The sequence below is a fragment of the Cervus canadensis genome, chromosome 33 (assembly GCF_019320065.1).
Source record: "Cervus canadensis isolate Bull #8, Minnesota chromosome 33, ASM1932006v1, whole genome shotgun sequence".
Classification (NCBI taxonomy): domain Eukaryota; kingdom Metazoa; phylum Chordata; class Mammalia; order Artiodactyla; family Cervidae; genus Cervus; species Cervus canadensis.
The window spans coordinates 11,573,116-11,593,440 of record NC_057418.1 but is presented as its reverse complement, the minus strand read 5'-3'; the positions used below and the strand labels follow the sequence as shown (position 1 = coordinate 11,593,440).

Genomic DNA, 20,325 nt, shown 5'->3' with positions numbered 1-20,325 from the left:
AACATCTGGTTCTGAAGACAGTAACAAAATAAGGGATTACAATAAATTGTGAGGAGTTGTTATGACTGGGAAAATACACTGTATTGTGAAAAGCATTATCAGGATCTAACAATATAGTACACTTGTAATGCTATACTCATCTTTAATGGAACTATAAATTTAACATGTTGTAATCAACAACCTCAGATACGCAGAAGATACCACCCTAATGGCAGAAAGCGAAGAGAAACTAAAGAGCCTCTTGAAGAAGAAGAAAGAGGATAGTGAAAAAGCTGGCTTAAAACTCAACACTCAAAAACTAAGATCATGGCCTCCAGTCCCATCACTTCATGGCAAACAGATGGGAAGCAAATGGAAATAGTGGCAGATTTTATTTTCTTGGGCTCCAAAATCACTGCTGACAGTGACTGCAGCCATGAAATTAAAAGACACTTGCTCCTTGGAAGAAAAGCTATGACAAATCTAGACAATGTATTAAAAAGCAGAGACATCACTTTGCTGACAAAGGTCAGAATAGTCAAAACTATAGTTTTTCCAGTAGTCGTGTATGGTTGTGAGAGCTGGACCATAAAGAAGGCTGGGTACTGAAGAACTGATGCTTATGAACTGTGGTGTTGGAGAAGACTCTTGAGAGTCCCTTGGACAGCAAGGAGACCCAACCAGTCCATCCTAAAGGAGATCAGTCCTGAATATTCATTGGAAGGACTGATGCTGAAGCTCCAGTACTTTGGCCACCTGATATGAAGAGCTGACTCATTGGAAAGGACTCTGATGCTGGGAAAGATTGAGGGCAAAAGGAGAAGAAAGCAACAGAGGATGAGATGGTTGGTTGGATAGCATCATCGACTCAATGGACATGTGTTTGAGCAAACTCCAGGAGACAGTAAAGGACAGGTAAGCCTGGCATCCCGCAGTCCATGAGGTTGCAAAGAATCGGACATGACTTAGCAACTGAACAACAACAACGCATATAATTAAGGAATGAAAAACAGGGAGGAAGACAAGGAGACCATTGAGAAGTGAGTTTGTTTGGGAGAGTCAACCTACTAAGGCACACCAGAACAGGGAGGCATGCTGAGTGAACAAGGGATGTTCTTTCCCTCTTTCTTAAGCCATTAAAATACACATAAGTGCTTAATTTATACATATATACTCTGAGGTGATGGTAGTTTCACTTTTCCAAATATCAGATGTTATTTATAAGTCAAACCAAGTAACCTACTGTAGCTCAAAAAAGTAACTCAGAATTTGAGTGCAGCCCACAGAGGCCTTATCCTTCCCTCGCTTGGAGAGAACTCTGGAAACCCTTGATGCCAGGCACATTTCAAACCCCAGCTCTGGTTCTGGCTGAAAATTTAGCTGTATTACTTAATGTACATTGCCTTCTGGACTCTCATGTATATTGGCTTGAAAATTCATACACTTAAACATATTTGCATAATTCCTTTTCTTGAGAAACAGCCCAGTTCTTTTTTTTTTTTTCTTTACTCTGTCAAATTCAGCAAAAACAAAGGTGGAAAATTCAGTGACAAGGACAGGAATACTGACATCAAATGCCTTTCTCTTGGGTGCAGGGCTTGTCAACCTCCTAGGAATGTAGCCTGATGAGTATGAACTGCTTAGAAGTGTACCCCAGCCATGAATAGAAACAGATTTTTTTCCCTCACAGTCCATGTACAAACAACAAAACAGGCTCAGTCTTCTGCAGACAGCAGAAGGCAGAATACACATCTTTAGAGTGAGCGGGGTCAGGTGCCACAAAAGTCAACAGAGAATTTTAGAGGACATCTTCTTATCATCTAAATTTAAAATGTGGATGCCAAAGATACACATTTTCTTTTCGTATCTTGATCAAAGTTGCTCAACCTCAGCACTATTGACATTTTGGGACTGTCCTGTGGCTGTTTAGCAGCATCACTGGCCCTCACTCTCCAGATGGCAGTGACTCTCTCTTCCCTAATTGTGACACCAAAAATGTCTCCAGACATGGTCAAATATCCCCTAGGAGACAAAATGCTTCCCTGTTGGGAACCACTCTTAAGTCACTGATACCCATGCCTTGTGGATGCAACTGAGAAATCCTACATCACTCTGCTCCAAAAGCCTCAGATCTAGAATGCAGAACTTTCAGAGAGGACCTAGGGTGAGCCACTAAGCCTTCTCTGGGCTTCAGAGATCCTGGATTGAAGAGAACAATGGAGGAGTTGAGCCATGACCCCAGTCTTTTTTTTTTTTCCCCACTTTTCTAAGCATTTTATCTTTATATCTATCTATCTATCTATCTATATAAATAATTGAAGTGTGGTTGACTTACAATGCTTCAGGTTCACAGCAATCCCAATCTTTATTTTGATCCAAAGACAATGAATCAAATTATTTTAGTGTGTGGAAATTCTACCACTTACAACTTAAATTGATTTTTTGGGTTGGCCAAAAAGTTCATTTGGGTTTTTCTGCACCATCTTATGGAAAATCCTGAATGAACATTTTGGCCAACCCTTTAGGCTGAGATGGCAAGTAATTACAGAAATCACTTTCTGGCTCAATTTACCCCAATTCTGGCAAACAGCTATTCTAAGAGGTTTTGTCTCTTTTTAGTCAACGGATTTTTCTAGAGCTCATGACTTCCCAGTTTGGAAAACACTGCAAATTACTAATTGGTTTATGATCAGTCTTGAGTTCTTTTTGGTCTTTATTTGTTGCCACAAGTTTAATATTCATTATATACATCAGATGGGCCCTTTGCACCTAATTCTAGGACATACTATACCAGTGATATCCATATGTAAATATTAAATTATGATGAACTTAGCTAATTTGCTTGAACAAATAATCAAACCATTCTTATTCTTATCTTCTCTTCTAAACTCTCTTCCTTGGCAAACAATAACTCTTAGCTTGCTCCTTGGAAGGAAAGCTATGACAAACCTAGACAGTGTATTAGAAAGCAGAGACATCACTTTGATGTCAAAGGTCCATATAGTCAAAGTTATGGTTTTTCCAGTAGTCATGTATGGATGTGAGAGTTGGACCATAAACAAAGCTGAGCATGAAAGAATTGATGCTTTCAAACTGTGTTGCTGGAGAAGATTCTTGAGAGTCCTTTCGTCAGCAAGGAGAGATCAAAGCAGTCAATGCTAAAGGAGATCAACCCTGAATATTCACTGGAAGGATAGCTGCTGACCTTCAATACTTTGGCTACCTGATGCAAAGAGCTGACTCACTGGAAAAGACCCTGAGGCTGGGAAAGACTGAAGACAAAAGAAGTAGAGGGCAGCAGAGGATGAGATAGGTAGACAGTATCACTGACTCAAAGGACATGAATTTGAGCAAACTCCGGGAGATAGTTAAGGACAGGGAAGCCTGGAGTGCCCTGGGTTGCAAAGAGTCAGACACAACTTAGCAACTGAACAATAACAGAAGTCTCACAAATGTATTTTTAGAGCCAAGATTCTCCCAAGTTTCAAACCTTAACTTCAGCTTGTAAACATCAGCAATGAATACATGCAATTTCATGAAAATCACATCAAGCACACTAAGCCTCTAATATGGTAAACAGCTAACACTTCTTCCTGCTCTGAAATTCTTAATTATGCAACCATTAAAATTATCTGTGAGGGGATAAATATAACCATGTGGGAAATGCTTATAATCTAAAGTGAAAAGCAAGAAATAAAATCCTACATACACAATGAACATAACTGTAAACATATAAATAGATATGATTAGAAGTGAATATATGAAAGTCAGTCACAGTGATGAGATCTACATTGAATGTTTTTTATTTTGGAAAGCCTGTAAGGTGAAACTCCTTGTATTTATTCTTTTAAAATATTACAATTCTTTGATATCTGACAATATGAACTCACCATCTCTTTCCCAAGTTAACTCCTTAAAACCTATCATTTGGCCAGAAACTTGGCTCCCGGTTTTGTAATCATCTTGAATTTTCCCCTTTTCACCAACTCACCAGCTACACCAGTGATAGTCACCAGGTACTATACCACCTCACTAGCGCCTCTGACTTGGCTCTGCCTCTTCTCTGAGCATCCTGCAAAACCCCTTCCTGTTCCCCCCACCTTCAATATCTAACACCTCTGAACATGTCAATCTCCTGCTTACTCTGAATACTCTCCCACCTCTATAGACGATCAGCTGCTTACTCTAACCAGACCTTCTAGAATCTGCTTCCACCGCCTTTTCAAACTCATCCACCGCTATTCCTCACTAATCCGTTTCCACCCTGTGTTTTTCCATCTCCATGACTTTCTTTTCAAGAATGCCTACTCTCCTAATATAACTGATAGGAATTCCAAGCACCTTTCAAAGTCCAAATCAAGGAGTATCTCTTCCTTGAAATGCTGATCTGTTCAGCTGAATATGGGTTCTCATTCTGAATTTTCCTGTTGAACTTTTCTTCTGCTGTAACACACACATGGAATTCTCCAGGCAAGAATAGTGGAGTGGGTTGCCATTTCCTACTCCAGGGGCTCTTCCCGACCCAGGAATCAAACCTGGGTCTCCCACACTGCAGGCAGATTCTTTACTGTCTGAGCCAAAAGGGGAGCCGATATAACACACATAGCTATCTTGAATTATGGCAACTGTGTACATCTTTATCTTTTTTTAAATTAGATTTATAAATTCTTGTCTTGGTTTTGCTCTTAATTCTATAAGGTTTTATATACTGTTGGTAATGAAAATATATTCACAGTGAAATAAATTAAAAAATCCAATGAACTATTTTTTCTAGTTTAACTGTAACAAATTTATTTTGACCTAATTCCAAAGCTAGATTTTTAAGAAGTGAACTTCATGACTGTGTTTCAGATAACACATTTACACCTCCTTTTCTCTTTTCCTCTAGGAGTCTCCACAGAAAGGGTGCCTCATCTCAGATCATCTGCCCATATACACATGAGGTGTTAGATAATTTTATATTCAAGGCTTACAGACAAAACCAATCAAGCCCCAAGACAGAGTTTATAAAGGGCTAAAGACTACTTGATTCTCTATATGTTAAATGTTGAATAATTTATAAAATTCTTCTACAACATCCAAATCATATAAACTCTGCCTACTAAGATGAAACAAGCATATGAACTCTGCCTTGGAGCACAAAGCAAGAACTCATTGTCACAGATAAATGGTGGGGTGTTTTCTGTAGACTGTCGGGTCAGGGTTACTGGTTAGGACCCTAAATATATCTAGATAGATAACTGATGTATAGTAATTTACAAAATTATTTTAAGTAAGAAGTTCCAGTTCAATAATAATAAATATGATAAAGTTCTCTTTTAGGAATCAAAAATATATACGGTTCCTTTCCTTATTCTCTTCTTTTCCTTTACTATAGAAGAAAATTACTCTACTATAGACTATATAGGAGAGGGCTAAGAGGAAGAACAGAGATAAGAATAAATGTATAAAGCAATGCTATTCCTAAAGTTTTGGTTCAGAATTTGAGTGAGTTCAGAGGTGTTCATCTTATCATGCTACACACATTCTTTTCCAGTAACTGTAACAACAATAAAAGCTAATACTGACCCCATGCCATGCACTGGGTATTCCAGGAACTTCTTTTATATTAACTCATTTAAGACTCACTATAACATCATCATCATCATATTCAATACACTGCTATTATGTGCATTTTATAGATCAGAAAATTGAGGCACAGATAAATTGCCCGCCCAAGGTCACCAGGCATTCAAGCTCAAGAAGCTATGTTCTTACCACTCTGCTACCAGGTATTTTGAAAAGAGGTAACAAGAAGTTTAAAAACAATAGCGTCCAATGATTGTTTCATAGGACAGTTACACCAGGCCATTCTGTCACTCTCAGACACACCTGACCACTTACAGATTCCTCAGTGAATTCCTAGCTACTCTAAGAGATTTCTAATCTCATTATATTTCACTCTTTTTCAGAAGTCATATTACTCACACTGGCCTTGCAGTTAAGCACAGGTTGCAAAGTTTTCTTCTCCACCTATTCAAAACTAGACATCCAAAAGCCAGATCAACTCCCAGCCTTGTTACAAAGCCTTTCCAGAAAAACACAAATGGTTGAAAAAGCAATCCTGCTACCAACAACTGTTTAAGCCCAGACAAGTAACTGAACACTCCAGCTTCAATTTTCCTATAAAAAGAAGGATCAGATGATGTATGAGGTTGAAAGTGAAAGTGGCTCAGACATGTCTGACTCTTTGCAACCCTATGGACTATACTATACAGTCCATGGAATTCTCCAGGCCAGAGTACTGGAGTGGGTAGCCTTTCCCTTCTCCAGAGGATCTTTCCAACCCAGGGATTGAACCCAGGTCTCCCACACTGCAGATGCATGCTTTACCAGCGGAGCCATAAGAGAAGCTTTGATTCTAAAGTGTGAATCCATGTTGATCGTTCTCACCTTTGAACTCAGATTATTATTTATCACAGCTTTAGCTTCTTTGTCATTTATCCCGGTGGGCCACTGAAAACTACCACATGTGTTTCCCTCTCTCCATTAGTCAATAACTAAATCAGCAAGCCATTAGTAAGCCGCGTGCCAGATGCTCTGTGAGGCACCAAAGTGATAAAAACAATACTAACAGTATGTAATTCGTTTTTACTTACTAACTAGTGAGTTTCCACTATGCCTGAGTCAAGAGTTTAGGACTAACTAGTTGGAGAAATCACAACACAGTTTCCTTGAATACACCATGACAGGTAGTCCTCAGCCTTAGCTAACCTCACACCTCTCTGAATGCATCATCGCCCCCTCCCTCTGAGGAAAGTGTGATGAAGAAAGCAGGAGGTGGTGGACGGGAGGATGCACCAGCTGCCTCTAACTGGGGGACAGAAGCCAGACTGATTCTCACGTGATAAGTGATGGTAGCGGACTGCCAGTTCTCTCTCAACACGATCCCCATGTTTTTCAAGAATAGCATTCTGGGCACATGGCTGCCCAAAATAAAGACTACACTTTCCAGGCTTCTTACAACTGCTGCCGTATGACCAAGTCCTGGCCGATGGGACAGAAGCAGAGGTGACCGGCATCACCTTCCTCCTGCCGGTTGTCTGGAGCGTGGACATTCTGGCCGGAAATGGGGAGCCCTTGTGGACCACAGGCTGGAGACACATAATCCAAGATACAAGAATCTCTGAAAATGGGGTTCAGCCAATACTGACCTAAGCTAATGCAAAAGAAAAATAAATCCCTGCCTTGTTTCAGCTGAAATGAATCCTAACAAATACAGTCTTCCTTTGTTCCTTCCCTTTTTCCAACCCTATCCTTCTCACCTACCTGATCTTATGCTTTAGATCTTACTTGTTTGAAATGTCATTTTTTAAATAAATTATTTATTTACTTATTTATTTGGTTCCTTCAGGTCTTAGCTATGGCATGTGGGATCTTCACTGTGTCATCTTTTGCTTCCAGAGCTTAGATGCTCCAAGGCATGTAGAATCTTAGTTCTCTGACAAGGGATTGAATCTGCATCCCCTGAATTGAGAGGCAGATTCTTAACCAGTGGACTGCCAGGGAAGTCCCTTAAATGTCATTTCTTAATGACCACCTACCTTCTCTGTCCTCTTCACCTGCATTCCAGCAGGCCTTACAATAAATACACTTTTCTAAATTTGTCTTTCCTTATATTTATCACAATTTATGTGTATTTATCTATTTCTTTGGTTTCTATCTCCATCACCAGCATTCACACAAAGATTCTTTGTTTCTTTACTGTGGGATCTTCCATGCCTGGCAAGCGCCTGACAGTGAAAATGAAAGTCGCTCAGTCGTGTCCGACTCTTTGCGACCCCATGGACTATACAGTCCATGGAATTCTCCAGGCCAGAATACTGGAGTGGGTAGCCGTCCCCTTCTCCAGGTGATCTTCCCAACCCAGGGATCGAACTCAGGTCTCCCACACTGCAGGCAGATTCTTTACGAGCTGAGCCACAAGGGAAGCCCAAAAATACTGGAGTGGGTAGCCTATCCCTTCTCCAGGGGGTCTTCCTGACCCAGAAACCAACCGGGGTCTCCTGCATTGCAGGCAAATTCTTTACCAACTGAGCTATGAGGGAAGCCAAGTGCCTGACAAGAGGCATCTGTGGAAAAAATGGCTGAAAATGTGGGGGAGGTCCCCACTGCCTATTCTAGAAAATCCGCAGTAAATACTGCAAGTCTCTGCATTTACACCTGCTTTACCAAAAATCACGGGGAAAACTTTATAAATACTTAGCAGAGCGACTCTCAAACTTGAAGGGCATGGCACTTGAAAATGGTGGTGCCTGCTTTAAAAAAAAAAAGAGAAATTCATAGATAAAGTGAAAATATCTTCATCTAAACAAATAATGCATAAAGTATTTAATGGAAAATCACACATATTTTCAATGTTTGCTTCTGACTTTTTCACATATTTTTATTGCCTGTTTAACGTAGTCATGCCAAAGGGTAAGGAAGCATGGGAGGAAAACAGTTTTCTCTATACACGTACAAAGGCAAGAGAGTACCAACATTTGATTTTAGCAGCAGGAAGAGAGAGGGCTACTTGAGAACATTTAGTTCACAGAATCACATGTTTTAAACACTTCCTTGCATTAAGTGCAGAAATACTATGTAAGTCTATAGCTAACCTCCAGTAATGGTACATTCTAAACATACCAAACACCAGATTTTTTTATTCATCCTAGAAACTGATGCAGATCTTCTAAAGTGTCTTGGTAATTTTAGATTAAGAAGGAATTTCTCCTCGCTTATGAGAAGTCAGGACAATTCAACCATTTCACTCTCAAACTTTACTAATGATCACTCCTTCCATAAAGCACTCTAGAAGACCAAATGCCCAGAATTAGGGCTATCAAAACTAACCATTTGGGTAAACAGCCCAAATACAAGACTCTGTTATTAAAGTATTCTTGAGAGGAGATTTAGAAATGGTCCTTCTATTTGGCCTCTTTCTTACTCTCAAACCAAGGTGCTCAGTGCCATGGTGCTACCCAGTAAGACCAGAGTTCTAAATGGAGATCCTGACACATGTCCACCAGCCCTACAGAAAGTGAGGGCCTCCTCCACAAGTCTCTCACCTTTACATTTTCTGTAGAGGTCTGGTTGGCTTTTGTTATAAAATATAATATATCAATGATAAATGATACTCTCTCTCCATTCCCCCAACTCTATGACCACACATACTGAGTCATGAGCTAATTTGATGGGAAAGAGACTTTGATTCTTCCTTTGTATTTGAATCTAACTCACAGAACTAGTGAGGGAATACATGATCATGGAAGGACACAGAAAACACGGGACTTCGAGCCGCTCTGAGCTTTGCCCCTTATTAGCCTGTAATTTACCTTTTCTGTTCAATCATCTATAAAATGGGAACAGTACTGGGAATCATCTGTCTTTCAGGATAAACTCAGAAGACAAGGTAACCCACTGTTCAAGAGCCCACGTTTGGCCCCAGGCTGAATTATAATTTGAAAATCGGTCCTGCCATTTCACTAGATGTGTGATCCTAGCGTGAATGTATTCATCAGAGTGTCTAATGCATAATAAATGTTAACAAATTGGCCCCTGTCATTTCTCCTTTGAAAATGTAAAGCATTTCGGCATATTCAATTATATTATCTAAAGATGCACATAAGACATCTAATGACAGAATGTTCATCCAATGCTTGCTCAGTATCCAGCCTCACATCCTTTCTTACTGACAAAGCCGGCCTGCCCTCCCCAGATAGGCAGCTCGCATCTCTAACATGCTGAGAGACACAGAAGGCTGGCCACAGTTCCCTCCAGTCACTGAAGACTCAGCCAGCTGTGTCAGTTAATAACCTCACTAAAGATTATCCATCAGAAAGTAGGGGGGGGAAAGTCCTAATTGCTCTAGTCAGAGATGTCATTAGTTATGTACCTGGCTCCTATGAAGTCTGCATGGCATTTATGGAAATAGCACACACCACAGGAAAAATGTTACCAAGGCAAACAAGTATTTAACCTAAATGTTAACTGGCTCCCTGCCATCTACTAATCCACTTCAAAGGTAATGTATCTTCAGAGAAACCCTCTTCCTGATTATCTGCAGGTCTGACACTCTATGTGCTCAGTGATAAAATTTTTATTTGGATTCCACGGCGATTTCAATAAATAAACGTTGTCTTTTCTCCCCCTCCTGTTAGATAGTATAACCATGTATTCAATAGAACAGTTCCTAAACCAAGTGATCTAACGTCATCCCTATTAAATTTGTCAGAAGCAAGCATCATTGATATTTCTGAATCCTCCAACTGAAAGTCTAGAGCCTTCTTTCTTAATGAGAACATTACCATCATAATCTTGGGTTTCATTATTAGCTGCTTCCTGTTTTATCTCACGGAAGTTTCTAAAAGAGGGAACCATATTATTTTCTCCCCAGGAATTTAATACAATTGCTGCACACTTCTAAGAATGTGACATGATTCAATTTCTCATGTTTATAAACACTAGCAGATAGCAATATGTGAGTAAAATGTATGATACAGTTTCCTGAAAAACAGGATTTACGATTTGTCATAAAAATGTACTGTGCCATGTTTGGAAAGAAATAAAAACTGCATGGTGCGGCTTTATCTGTCCTGAATGGTAAGCTCAGACCATTATTTGAAAAGGTCTACCATATCACATTTTAAAAGATTGTCCTACAATATATTTCTGTAATATGACTAGAGAATTTTTATAAGAAATATCTAGTTTAGATCATTGACTGTCAGAATGAGTTATGCAGAAACACCAAGAATAAGTTAATATATCCTCCATATGTAATGGAATTCAGTCATTCCCTCTGAGGACTCATCCAATTCATATTTCTCTCTATTTCTGTCTCTACTTTGGGAAGAAAAAGTGGTAAAAGCATTTTCATGTGGTAATGATATTAGCAAAACAAGTCCTTGTGTTAAAGTTTTTACTTTGGTCATGACAAGCATTACAGAATTACAAGAGAAGGGTGCTCACATTTAAGGATGACTGAAGTTGGTATAGAAATTCCTCATGCATGGAGAAAGGGTATAAAACTTATTTCTAAGCCCCAAATGCTATTGTTTGTATATGTCTTTATACCCAAACAAGTAATTCAAATCTCAGGAATCAGAAATGGTCATGGAACCCTCACCTGTGGGCTCTCAAAGTCAGACCACCTTCTCCAAAGTTTCATTTGATGCTAAAAAATTAGCTTGAAATATTTTTCCCAATTCTAATGTTTAAGTTTTTAAAACAGCTCAGCTGGCAAAGAATACACCTGCAATTCAGGAGATCCCAGTTCGATCCCTGGGTCAGGAAGATCCCCTGGAGAAGGGATAGGCTACCCACTCCAGTATTTTTGGGTTTCTCTGGTGGCTCAGCTGGTAAAGAATCCGCCTGCAGTGTGGGAGACCGGAGTTCAGTTCCTGGGTTGGGAAGATCCCCTGAAGAAGGGAACGCTACCCACGCCAGTATTCTGGCCTGGAGAATTCCATGGACAGAGGAGCCTGGCAGGCTGCAGTCCATGGGGTCGCAAAGAGTTGAACACAGCTGAGCAACTTTCACTTTCACAAAGTTTCTAAAAACAAAAGCATGTACCAAAGGCTCTCTTCTTTTAAAAGTTTCGGAAACCTAATTGTGAAGAGTCGCAACCCAGATGATTGGTTTCCTCTTTTCTGACAATGTCTGATCTATTTCCAGACATTACTACAAGTACCACTGTCTAGTATGGTGTCATTAGAAAGTCCATAAAGACTGGCTTTCCAGGGTTTCCAGCAGAGCTAACATGTGTCAACTCCTGTCTTCAGCAAGGCTGGCAGAAGGTACCACTGGGCTGGAATTAGAAAGCAAGTATGTTTTCAAAACAGGTGTTTCTGTTGACATAACCATTAAACATCCTGCTCCTCCATAGTTCCTAGAAGAATAGGTACTTTCTCATTTTGATTTTTAATGCAAATTCCTATATTCCATGAAAAGCTATACTCCTGGGAGAATTTCCAGAGTAATAAGAAATCTGCGAGGTGTGTCTCTTAGTGTGACATCAACGCTCAACCTTCAGTATTTGGAGATCTTTTAGTGGAAGAAGGATAAAGAGACAACTTGAAAGTTGTAAAAGTGATGGACGTGGCTGCTGACCTTGCCTCTCTCAGTGGTGGCACAGAGGTAGCAGAGAAGTCAAACAAATCTAGAGATGGTTACTCTTGGGCTCCTAGGAAGGCACAGCGGCCCGACGTATGTCAAAGGATAAGGCAAAACCAGACATTCCAGAATCAAAGAGAGTTAAAGACAATGAGATCTTAAAGATTGGGTAGCTCAGACATTCTCAATGTTTACTGTGTATAAGAATATTCCACTGAAATGATGACTCGGCAGCAGTAGGTAGTGGTGACTGAAGTAGTAAGAATAGAAGAAGTAACAAAGAGTACTTCTAAAGAACTTGCTTTGGGCCAGATACTATGCTAAGTTCCTTATCACTAACAACTATCACTTATTTAATCCTCAAAATGGTCCTATTAGGTAGGGGCTACTATTTCCCCCTGATAGAGGTGATGTGGAGGTGAAGGTGATGGAATTCCAGTTGAGCTATTTCAAATCCTAAAAGATGATGCTGTGAAAGCGCTGCACTCAATATGCCAGCAAATTTGGGAAACTCAGCAGTGGTCACAGGACTGGAAAAGGTCAGTTTTCATTCCAATACCAAAGAAAGGCAATGCCAAAGAATGTTCCAAGTACTACACAATCGCACTCATCTCACATGCTACCGAAGTAATGCTCAAAACTCTCCAAACCATGCTTCAACAGTATGTGAACCATGAACTTCCAGATGTTCAAGCTGGATTTAGAAAAGGCAGAGGAACCAGATATCAAATTGCCAACATCCGCTGGATCATCGAAAAAGCAAGAGAGTTCCAGAAAAACATCTACTTCTGCTTTATTGATTATGCCAAAGCCTTTGACTGTGTGGATCACAACAAACTGTGGAAAATTCTTCAAGTGATGGGAATACCTGACCACCTAACCTGCCTCCTGAGAAATCTGTACGCAGGTCAAGAAGCAACAGTTAGAACTGGACATGGAAAAACAGACTGGTTCCAAATCGGGAAAGGAGTACGTCAAGGCTGTATATTGTCACCCTGCTTATTTAACTTCTATGAAGAGTATATCATGCGAAATGCTGGGCTGCATGAAGCAGAAGCTGGAATCAAGACTGCTGGGAGAAATATCAGTAACCTCAGATACAGAGATGACACCACCCTTATAGAAGAAAGTGAAGAGGAACTAAAGAGCCTCTTGATGAAAGTGAAAGGAAAGTGAAAAAGATGGCTTAAAACTCAACATTCAAAAAACGAAGATCATGGTAACTGGTCCTATCACTTCATGGCAAATAGATGGGGAAACAATGGAAACAATGATAGACTTTATTTTGGGGGGCTCCAAAATCACTGCAAATGGTGACTGCAGCTATGAAATTAAAAGACGCTTGCTCCTTGGAAGAAAAGCTATGACCAACCTAGACAGCATGTTAAAAAAGTAGAGACATTATTTTGCTGACAAAGGTCCGTCTAGTCAAACCTATGGTTTTTCCAGTAGCCATGTATGGATGTGAGAGTTGAACTATAAAGAAAGCTCAGTGCTGAAGAATTGATGCTTTTGAACTGTGGTGTTGGAGAAGACTCTTGAGAGTCCCTTGGACTGCAAGGAGATCCAACCAGTCCATCCTAAAGGAGATCAGCCCTGGGTGTTCATTGGAAGGACTGATGCTGAAGCTGAAACTCCAACACTTTGGCCACCTGATGCAAAGAACTGACTCATTAGAAAAGATCCTGATGCTGGGAAAAATTGAAGGCGGGAGGAGAAGGGGATGACAGAGGACAAGATGGTTGGATGCCATCACCAACTCGATGGACATGAGTTTGAGAAGTTCCGGGAGTTGGTGATGGACAGGGAAGCCTGGCGTGCTGCAGTCCTTGGGGTTGCAGAGTCGGACATGACTGAATGACTGAATTAAACTATTTACCTCATTCTCCATATGAGGAGACCAAAGCACAGAGTGGTTCAGGAATCTGTTCAAGGAAGTCCAACTAGAATGCCCAGACAGGCTGGCTTCAAAGTCTGAACTCTTAATCACTATACTAAATTAACCACCAATAGGGCACCCTCCTCTAGCGAGGAAACGGACAGATGTTGTGTCCAGCTCATGGGTTCCAGCTGTACTACTCTGACAAGGTGCTATTCTAGGCTAGAGATTTCCATCCTTTTCTGCCCAACTCACTGTTCACTTATGGGATACAACACACCCCTGAGTCTGTATAAGAGGCTCCCAATTATGGTGGCTCTCAAAGGAGGGGAAAAAGGGAAAAGGGGGGAGAGAGATGCCATCCCCCAAAGGGAGACGGTAATTAGAATGAGGGAGATAAGGTTCACAGAATGTGAGGATGCAAATAAAGATGTGATTCTTATATGGCTTCAAAGGATGAGCTTCCTTTCCTTAAATTGACTATTGTACTTAGCATTAATATATGTCATTAGGTCTTTGCTTTGTTTTAACATACAGAGGCAGGGAGAATGCCCAGAATGATCAGGTCTACCCCAAGCTGGAACTACTCCTGTACATTTTCTCAAAAGGTCATAAATCTATTTAACAATATTTGATATGCAGGACCAGGCCAAAAATCTTACAGATTTATTGAAATCTATAAACCAAGTAAAGCTTTTTACTTAGTTGTCATTTCTGTTCCACAATCAAGGTTATTCTGGGGGACCACAAGCAAGGATAATAATCATATAGTCCACAAGTGGTGGTCAAGCGACCACCACATAGAGGCATCTTTAAGATAACAATGAGGGTCAGCAATTCGTTTCCACCACAGTGACGCAAGCTGAGAGTGCGTCAAACCCACCTTCATCACTTCCACCTGCAGATCTTCGTGGAGGGAAGGCGTCACTTTCACAGCGTTCAGGATCTGATTGAGCAGCTGCTTCTCATCAGAGTCCGTTTCCATGGATACAAACCTCTCTTCCGCCAGGAGCTTCTGTAAAGAGGCACCAGACAGTGATCACAGGCAGGCTTTCCCCCGCTGCCTTATTCTGCTGTAGCCTAGTACGTCCTACGGATAACGTTTCTTACTTGGGAGGCATGTAGCTGGAGGCCATTAGGAAGGAGTTTCTGCTCTGTGCCATTAAAAAGAAAAATGCATCATGCCTTTGGAAAATGGTTTTTGGCAAAGGCTTTATCCTGCTATTAGATAATTTACTGTAAATTTTATGAAGTGAAATTCTAATGTGGTGGCCAAATTAGTCTTTTGGTGGGTGGGGAAGGAGGATGAATGCGCCAAGGGGAATCCAGCTTCTCACAACAGGCACGTTCGCACACACCCTTTCTGAATGAAGCTTTGTCACAGGAGAGGAGGTTTTATACACAGGTTGATCGGTCACATTTGTACTTCCTAATGTGAGCTATCATTTACCCAGGAATTATTCACGAATCTACAAATCTTAATATATTTTCATCAGAAAATCAATCCCACAAAAACCGAAACAAGAAGACAGTCATTTTCATGAGGTTTCCCAGAAGGCATTACATCTCACAGGACAGCTCTCCTCTACTTGAAAACAACTCATTTTTCATAAAATCCTTTATGAATTGAACCAAACCCTCCTTGCCTACAATTTGTATGCCCTAGTTATACCTGCAGCCACACAGATTAAGTTTCTAAAATACCCGATCAGCGATGAACTCCACCTAAATCTCTTCTTCTCCACACTAAATCTCCTTGGGTGCCATCAAATGTTCTCCACATAACATGGTTTCAGACACTTTCCTCCTCAACTGGCGTCCAGTGAATGCAACACTTCAAGGGTGGTCTGATAGCAAGGAGCAGGAGCACCCAAAGGGGCATGCTAAGGTAAACATATGGACCCTGGGTGATGAGGACATATCAATGTAGCCTTATCTTTGTTTTTTTTTTTAAGTATCGTTCCGGGAGTGATGATGGGTGAGGCTATGCATGTGTAGGGGGAGGGAGTATGTGGGAAACCTCTGCACCCTCCTTTCAATTTTTCTGTCACTCTAACACTGCTCTAAAATAGCCTTTTAAAAATAATAACAATAAAAAAGATGGCAAGAGGGAAAGAAATGCAGTCTTTGGTGGCCATTGCTCTCTTATTTCAAACCTGGAATTGTTTACCTCTAGAATTCTAGTTGTATGAGACAATTAAATGTGTTTACTGCTTAAAATCAAACCAAAAAACCAACAAACAAAAACCAGTAATACAGAAGCTTAATCACACTCTCAGATCAAATTAGCTTAGTTGTAAGTCACAGCACATTTTACGCTGACTCACTCAGAAACCTCATTCTCAAGGGCTGCAATTAAGCTGTTCTTCCCCAATCTGTCCTGGGGCAATTGATTTTTGAGACCCCAGAGTAGGATGGATTTTATATTTATCCCTGTTAAATTTGCCCTTGTCGGATGCAGCATGGGGTTGCAACCATGAAGAATTTTTGGAATTCTGATTCATCCAGGGTAATGACTCCCTCTTTTGGCTGAATGCCACTGCAGATCCAGAAAACACATATTTCAAACCTTCTTATGACTCCCTGAATTCATCTCTACAGCTATACCTCATCTTATTGCACTAAGCTTTATTGCCCTTCACAAGTATCATGTTTCTTTACAAATTGAAGGGTTGTGGCAACTGTGTGTCAGTTAAGTCTATTGGCACCATTTTTCCAATAGTATTTACTCACATAGTGTCTCATTTTGGTAATTCTTGCAATATTTCAAACTTTTTTATTTTTACTCTATTTGTTACAATGACCTGCAATCAGTGTTCTTTGATGTTACTACTATAGCTGGCTGAAGGCTCAGATGATGTTAGCATTTTCTTTTATCAAGAAAGTATTTTTTAGTTAAGGTATGTACTTTTTTTAGACATAATGCTACTGCACATTTAAGAGATTACAGTATGGTATAAACATAACTTTTATATGCACTGGGAAAATGCAAAATCCATGTGGCTCAGTCTACTGTAATATCTGCTTTATTACGGTGATTGGGGACTGAACCCACAAGATCTCTGAAGTGTCCACTCAAAAGAATTTTTTGACTATGCAGGGCAGCCCACAGTTAGTTCATATACAAAACCCTGTTTTTACTTAAAGTAATAAAGACTAGAAAACTCTTTAAAAAAAAAAAAGCCTTAGAAGTTAACGGGAGGGCTTCCCTGATAGCTCAGTTGGTAAAAAATCCACCTGCAATGCAGGAGACCCCAGTTTGATTCCTGGGTCAGAAAGATCCACTGGAGAAGGGATAGGGTACCCTCTCCAATATTCTTGGGATTCCCTTGTGGCTCAGCTAGTGAAAAATCTGCCTACAGTGTGAGAGACCTGGGTTAGATCCCTGGGTTGGGAAGATCCCTTGGAGAAGGGAAAGGCTACCCACTCCAGTATTCTGGCCCAGAGAATTCAATAGACTGTATAGTCCATGGGGTGGCAAAGAGTCAGACACAACTGAGCGAATTTCACTTGTTAATGGGAGGTCACAAGGGGTGCTGAGAGGAAGATGCCCAGCTCCCCATGTCAGTGAAGTTCCCATGAAAACATGAGACTGTGACTTACAGAGTTTGAGGGTTAAAAAATAAAAAACCTAAATGGAAAATCTATGTAATACTAGAGAAAAGAGAACATAAGTGGCAGGTTGAAACAAACTTCTATTCATTTTTACAGTCACTTTGGAGAAAAGCAAAGAGTTTTTAATAACTGTTTAATTTTTTTAATGTTTTAAAACTCCTACTGTCACTGCATATTGAAATATATATTCTCTATTCCGCTAAGGGAAAAACAGTCATAATTTTCTTATTCTTTCATATTTATTGACACTGAAAACGTATTAGAGACCTCTCTAAACTTAAAGAGCAAACTATGAAACAGTAATGTGAAAAGACATCCAACAATGCTACCAATCCATGGCCATGCTGGAAGAATCCCCAGCAGGCTTGAACTCCACAGTGCTTGTCACTCAGCCACCAAACCACTTAAGAAGTCAGGGTTTATCTGTACCATTTTTCTAGATTCTACATATATGCATTGATATATGATGTTTGCTTTTCTCTTTCTGACTGACTTCACTCTGTATGACAGACTCTCGGTTCATCCACATCTCTATGAATGATCCCATTTTGTTCCTTTTAGTAGCTGAATAATTCTATTGTGTATGAACCACATCCTTATCCATGTGTAAAAGAGCCAGTGGGAAGCTGCTGTGACGCCCAGGAAGCTCAACTCAGTGCTCTGTGATGACCCAGAGGGGTGGAATGAGGGGTTGGGGTGGAGGGTGGTCCAAGAGGGAGGGGATATATGTATACCTATGACTGATTTACTTCGTTGTAAGCAGAAACTAACACAACACATAAAGCAATTTATTCCAATTTTTAAAATCCTTTTAAAAAAGTCCATGTATTTATGCAGCCAACAACTTTGCACCTTTAGAATTAGACCTATTACATACGGTGCAAAACAGAATGAACAAATGTCCAGGGAAGGAAGTGTATTTGCGCAACTTGACCTTTCTGATTAGACCAAATTTCTTTTTTCTTCCCAATCTCGTTCTGGAAACAAAACATTCGCCAACTTAACCGTAGACTAGAAAACAAACCAGAATCTTTCCAGCTTACCATCACTGCTCATGACACAGAACCAGAGATGTTGGATGTATATAAGATTTGAGCTGGTACAGAACTTGAGGTGTCTCTCTTGGAGTCCCTTACTCTCCTAAAAGTTAGGTGTCATAAAAAATATTTCATCACTATGTGGGCTTAGCTGAGTCTCCAAGAGGTAGTGTCTGACCATATATGCTCAGCAAGATAACGCTGCGCACAGAGAATTGCTGGTAAAGAAAAGAAAATCGTTATTCTCTATGGTTATTACACAGTTCAATCAATTTCTGTCAGGGCCTTGAAACAGCTACAATTTAGAATGGTAACGATTTCCTCTTTCAATGCCACGGTGGTCTGTCCATTTCTCTCATCCTGTTGGGGTAAGAACAGGATGTATTGTATACGGTACCTGTATCCCTGCCAAGGCATGTTGAGCCAGTTTCACATTCTTGGATTCCAAAGCCAACTGGAGGGGCAGCAAGCATTTCTCCCTGGCAACACATAAAAATGGACCATATGTGAGCTCAGCAAGGCTGGCAGCCAAAGGATGCAAGCCTACGTACACCCACCCCCAAACGCCACCGAACATATACACCGAACTGTGACCAGTAATCAAACTGCACCTGGAGTGAAAAAAACAGCAAAAATGCTGTGCAGAAACCATAGCGTACCAGCAGCTCGCCTTCTTCAGATAGCTATAGAGAGAACACACACAAGGATTCTCAAACAATTGTTTTGGTGAACTAGTTATCATATGGTAAGTTCCTTACCAGGCCATGAACATGCCTTGCTCTTTCCCAAAGTAATGTAATTAACTGTATTCAGTACACCTGGGGTGTGTAACCCTAGAGAGCACTGTTTATACAGATTTCTATGCCTTTGCTCAGACCTCTCCCCCACCTAGCAAGTGAGGGCACCATCACCTGGACTAGTCTGCCTCATCAATATAAATTGAAATTTGATACACTTGTCAATTTCTCCCCAATTCGCAGTGTTCTTTAATCAGCTAAAGCTTTTTAAAAATTTTATGTATTTATTTCTGTCTGTGCTGGGTCTTCATTGCTGCACGGGCTTTTCTCTTGTTGAAGCAAGTGGAGGCTACTCTCTAGCTGTGGTGTGCAGGCTTCTCATTGCGGTGGCTTCTCCTATTGCAAAGGACAGGCTCTAGGTGAGTGGGCTTCAGTAGTTGCGGCACGTGGGCTCCGTAGTCGCAGCTCCCAGGCTCCAGAGCACGGCTCAACAGTTGTGGAGCACAGGCCTCGTTGTCCTACAGCATGTGGGATCCTCCTGGACCAAGGATCAAACCCACATCGACACTGGCAGGCAGATTCTTTACCAATGAACCATCAGGGAAGCCCTACCTATAATTTTTGAATTAGTTCTTTAGTCTCCATCAGGGTGACCTAAATTTTGTGATGGGGCTTAATAAACATGCTTCCAAGACAGAAATACAATCAAACCATCAACAGCTTGGACCCATGAGAAGTACCTGACATCAAGTGAAAGACAAAAAGAAAAAAAGGTTGAGAGCTACTTGCATATTTTGAAGCTTAAGAAAAAAAATAAGTGGGCACTAAAATATATCAGGAATAAACCAAGAGGACTACAAAGAGAAACGTATTTTTCTGTAAGAAGCATTCACTCTAAATAATTAAACAGACCACGAATTTTAATCAACCCATTATTTCCCCA

General features: G+C 40.5%; 1 protein-coding gene across 5 annotated transcripts in view; it reads right to left on the bottom strand.

Moving 5' to 3' along the window:
* The window catches only part of ARFGEF3 (ARFGEF family member 3), a 176,981-nt gene that overhangs the window by 112,935 nt on the left and 43,721 nt on the right, over window positions 1–20,325 (bottom strand). For all 5 annotated transcript variants that reach the window (XM_043457044.1, XM_043457045.1, XM_043457046.1 and 2 more), the window contains exons 3-4: window positions 19,043–19,124; window positions 14,877–15,008 (exon numbers count right to left, since the gene is read on the bottom strand). In XM_043457044.1, the coding sequence (XP_043312979.1) occupies window positions 14,877–15,008; window positions 19,043–19,124 (214 nt within the window). The remainder of the gene's footprint in view (window positions 1–14,876; window positions 15,009–19,042; window positions 19,125–20,325) is intronic.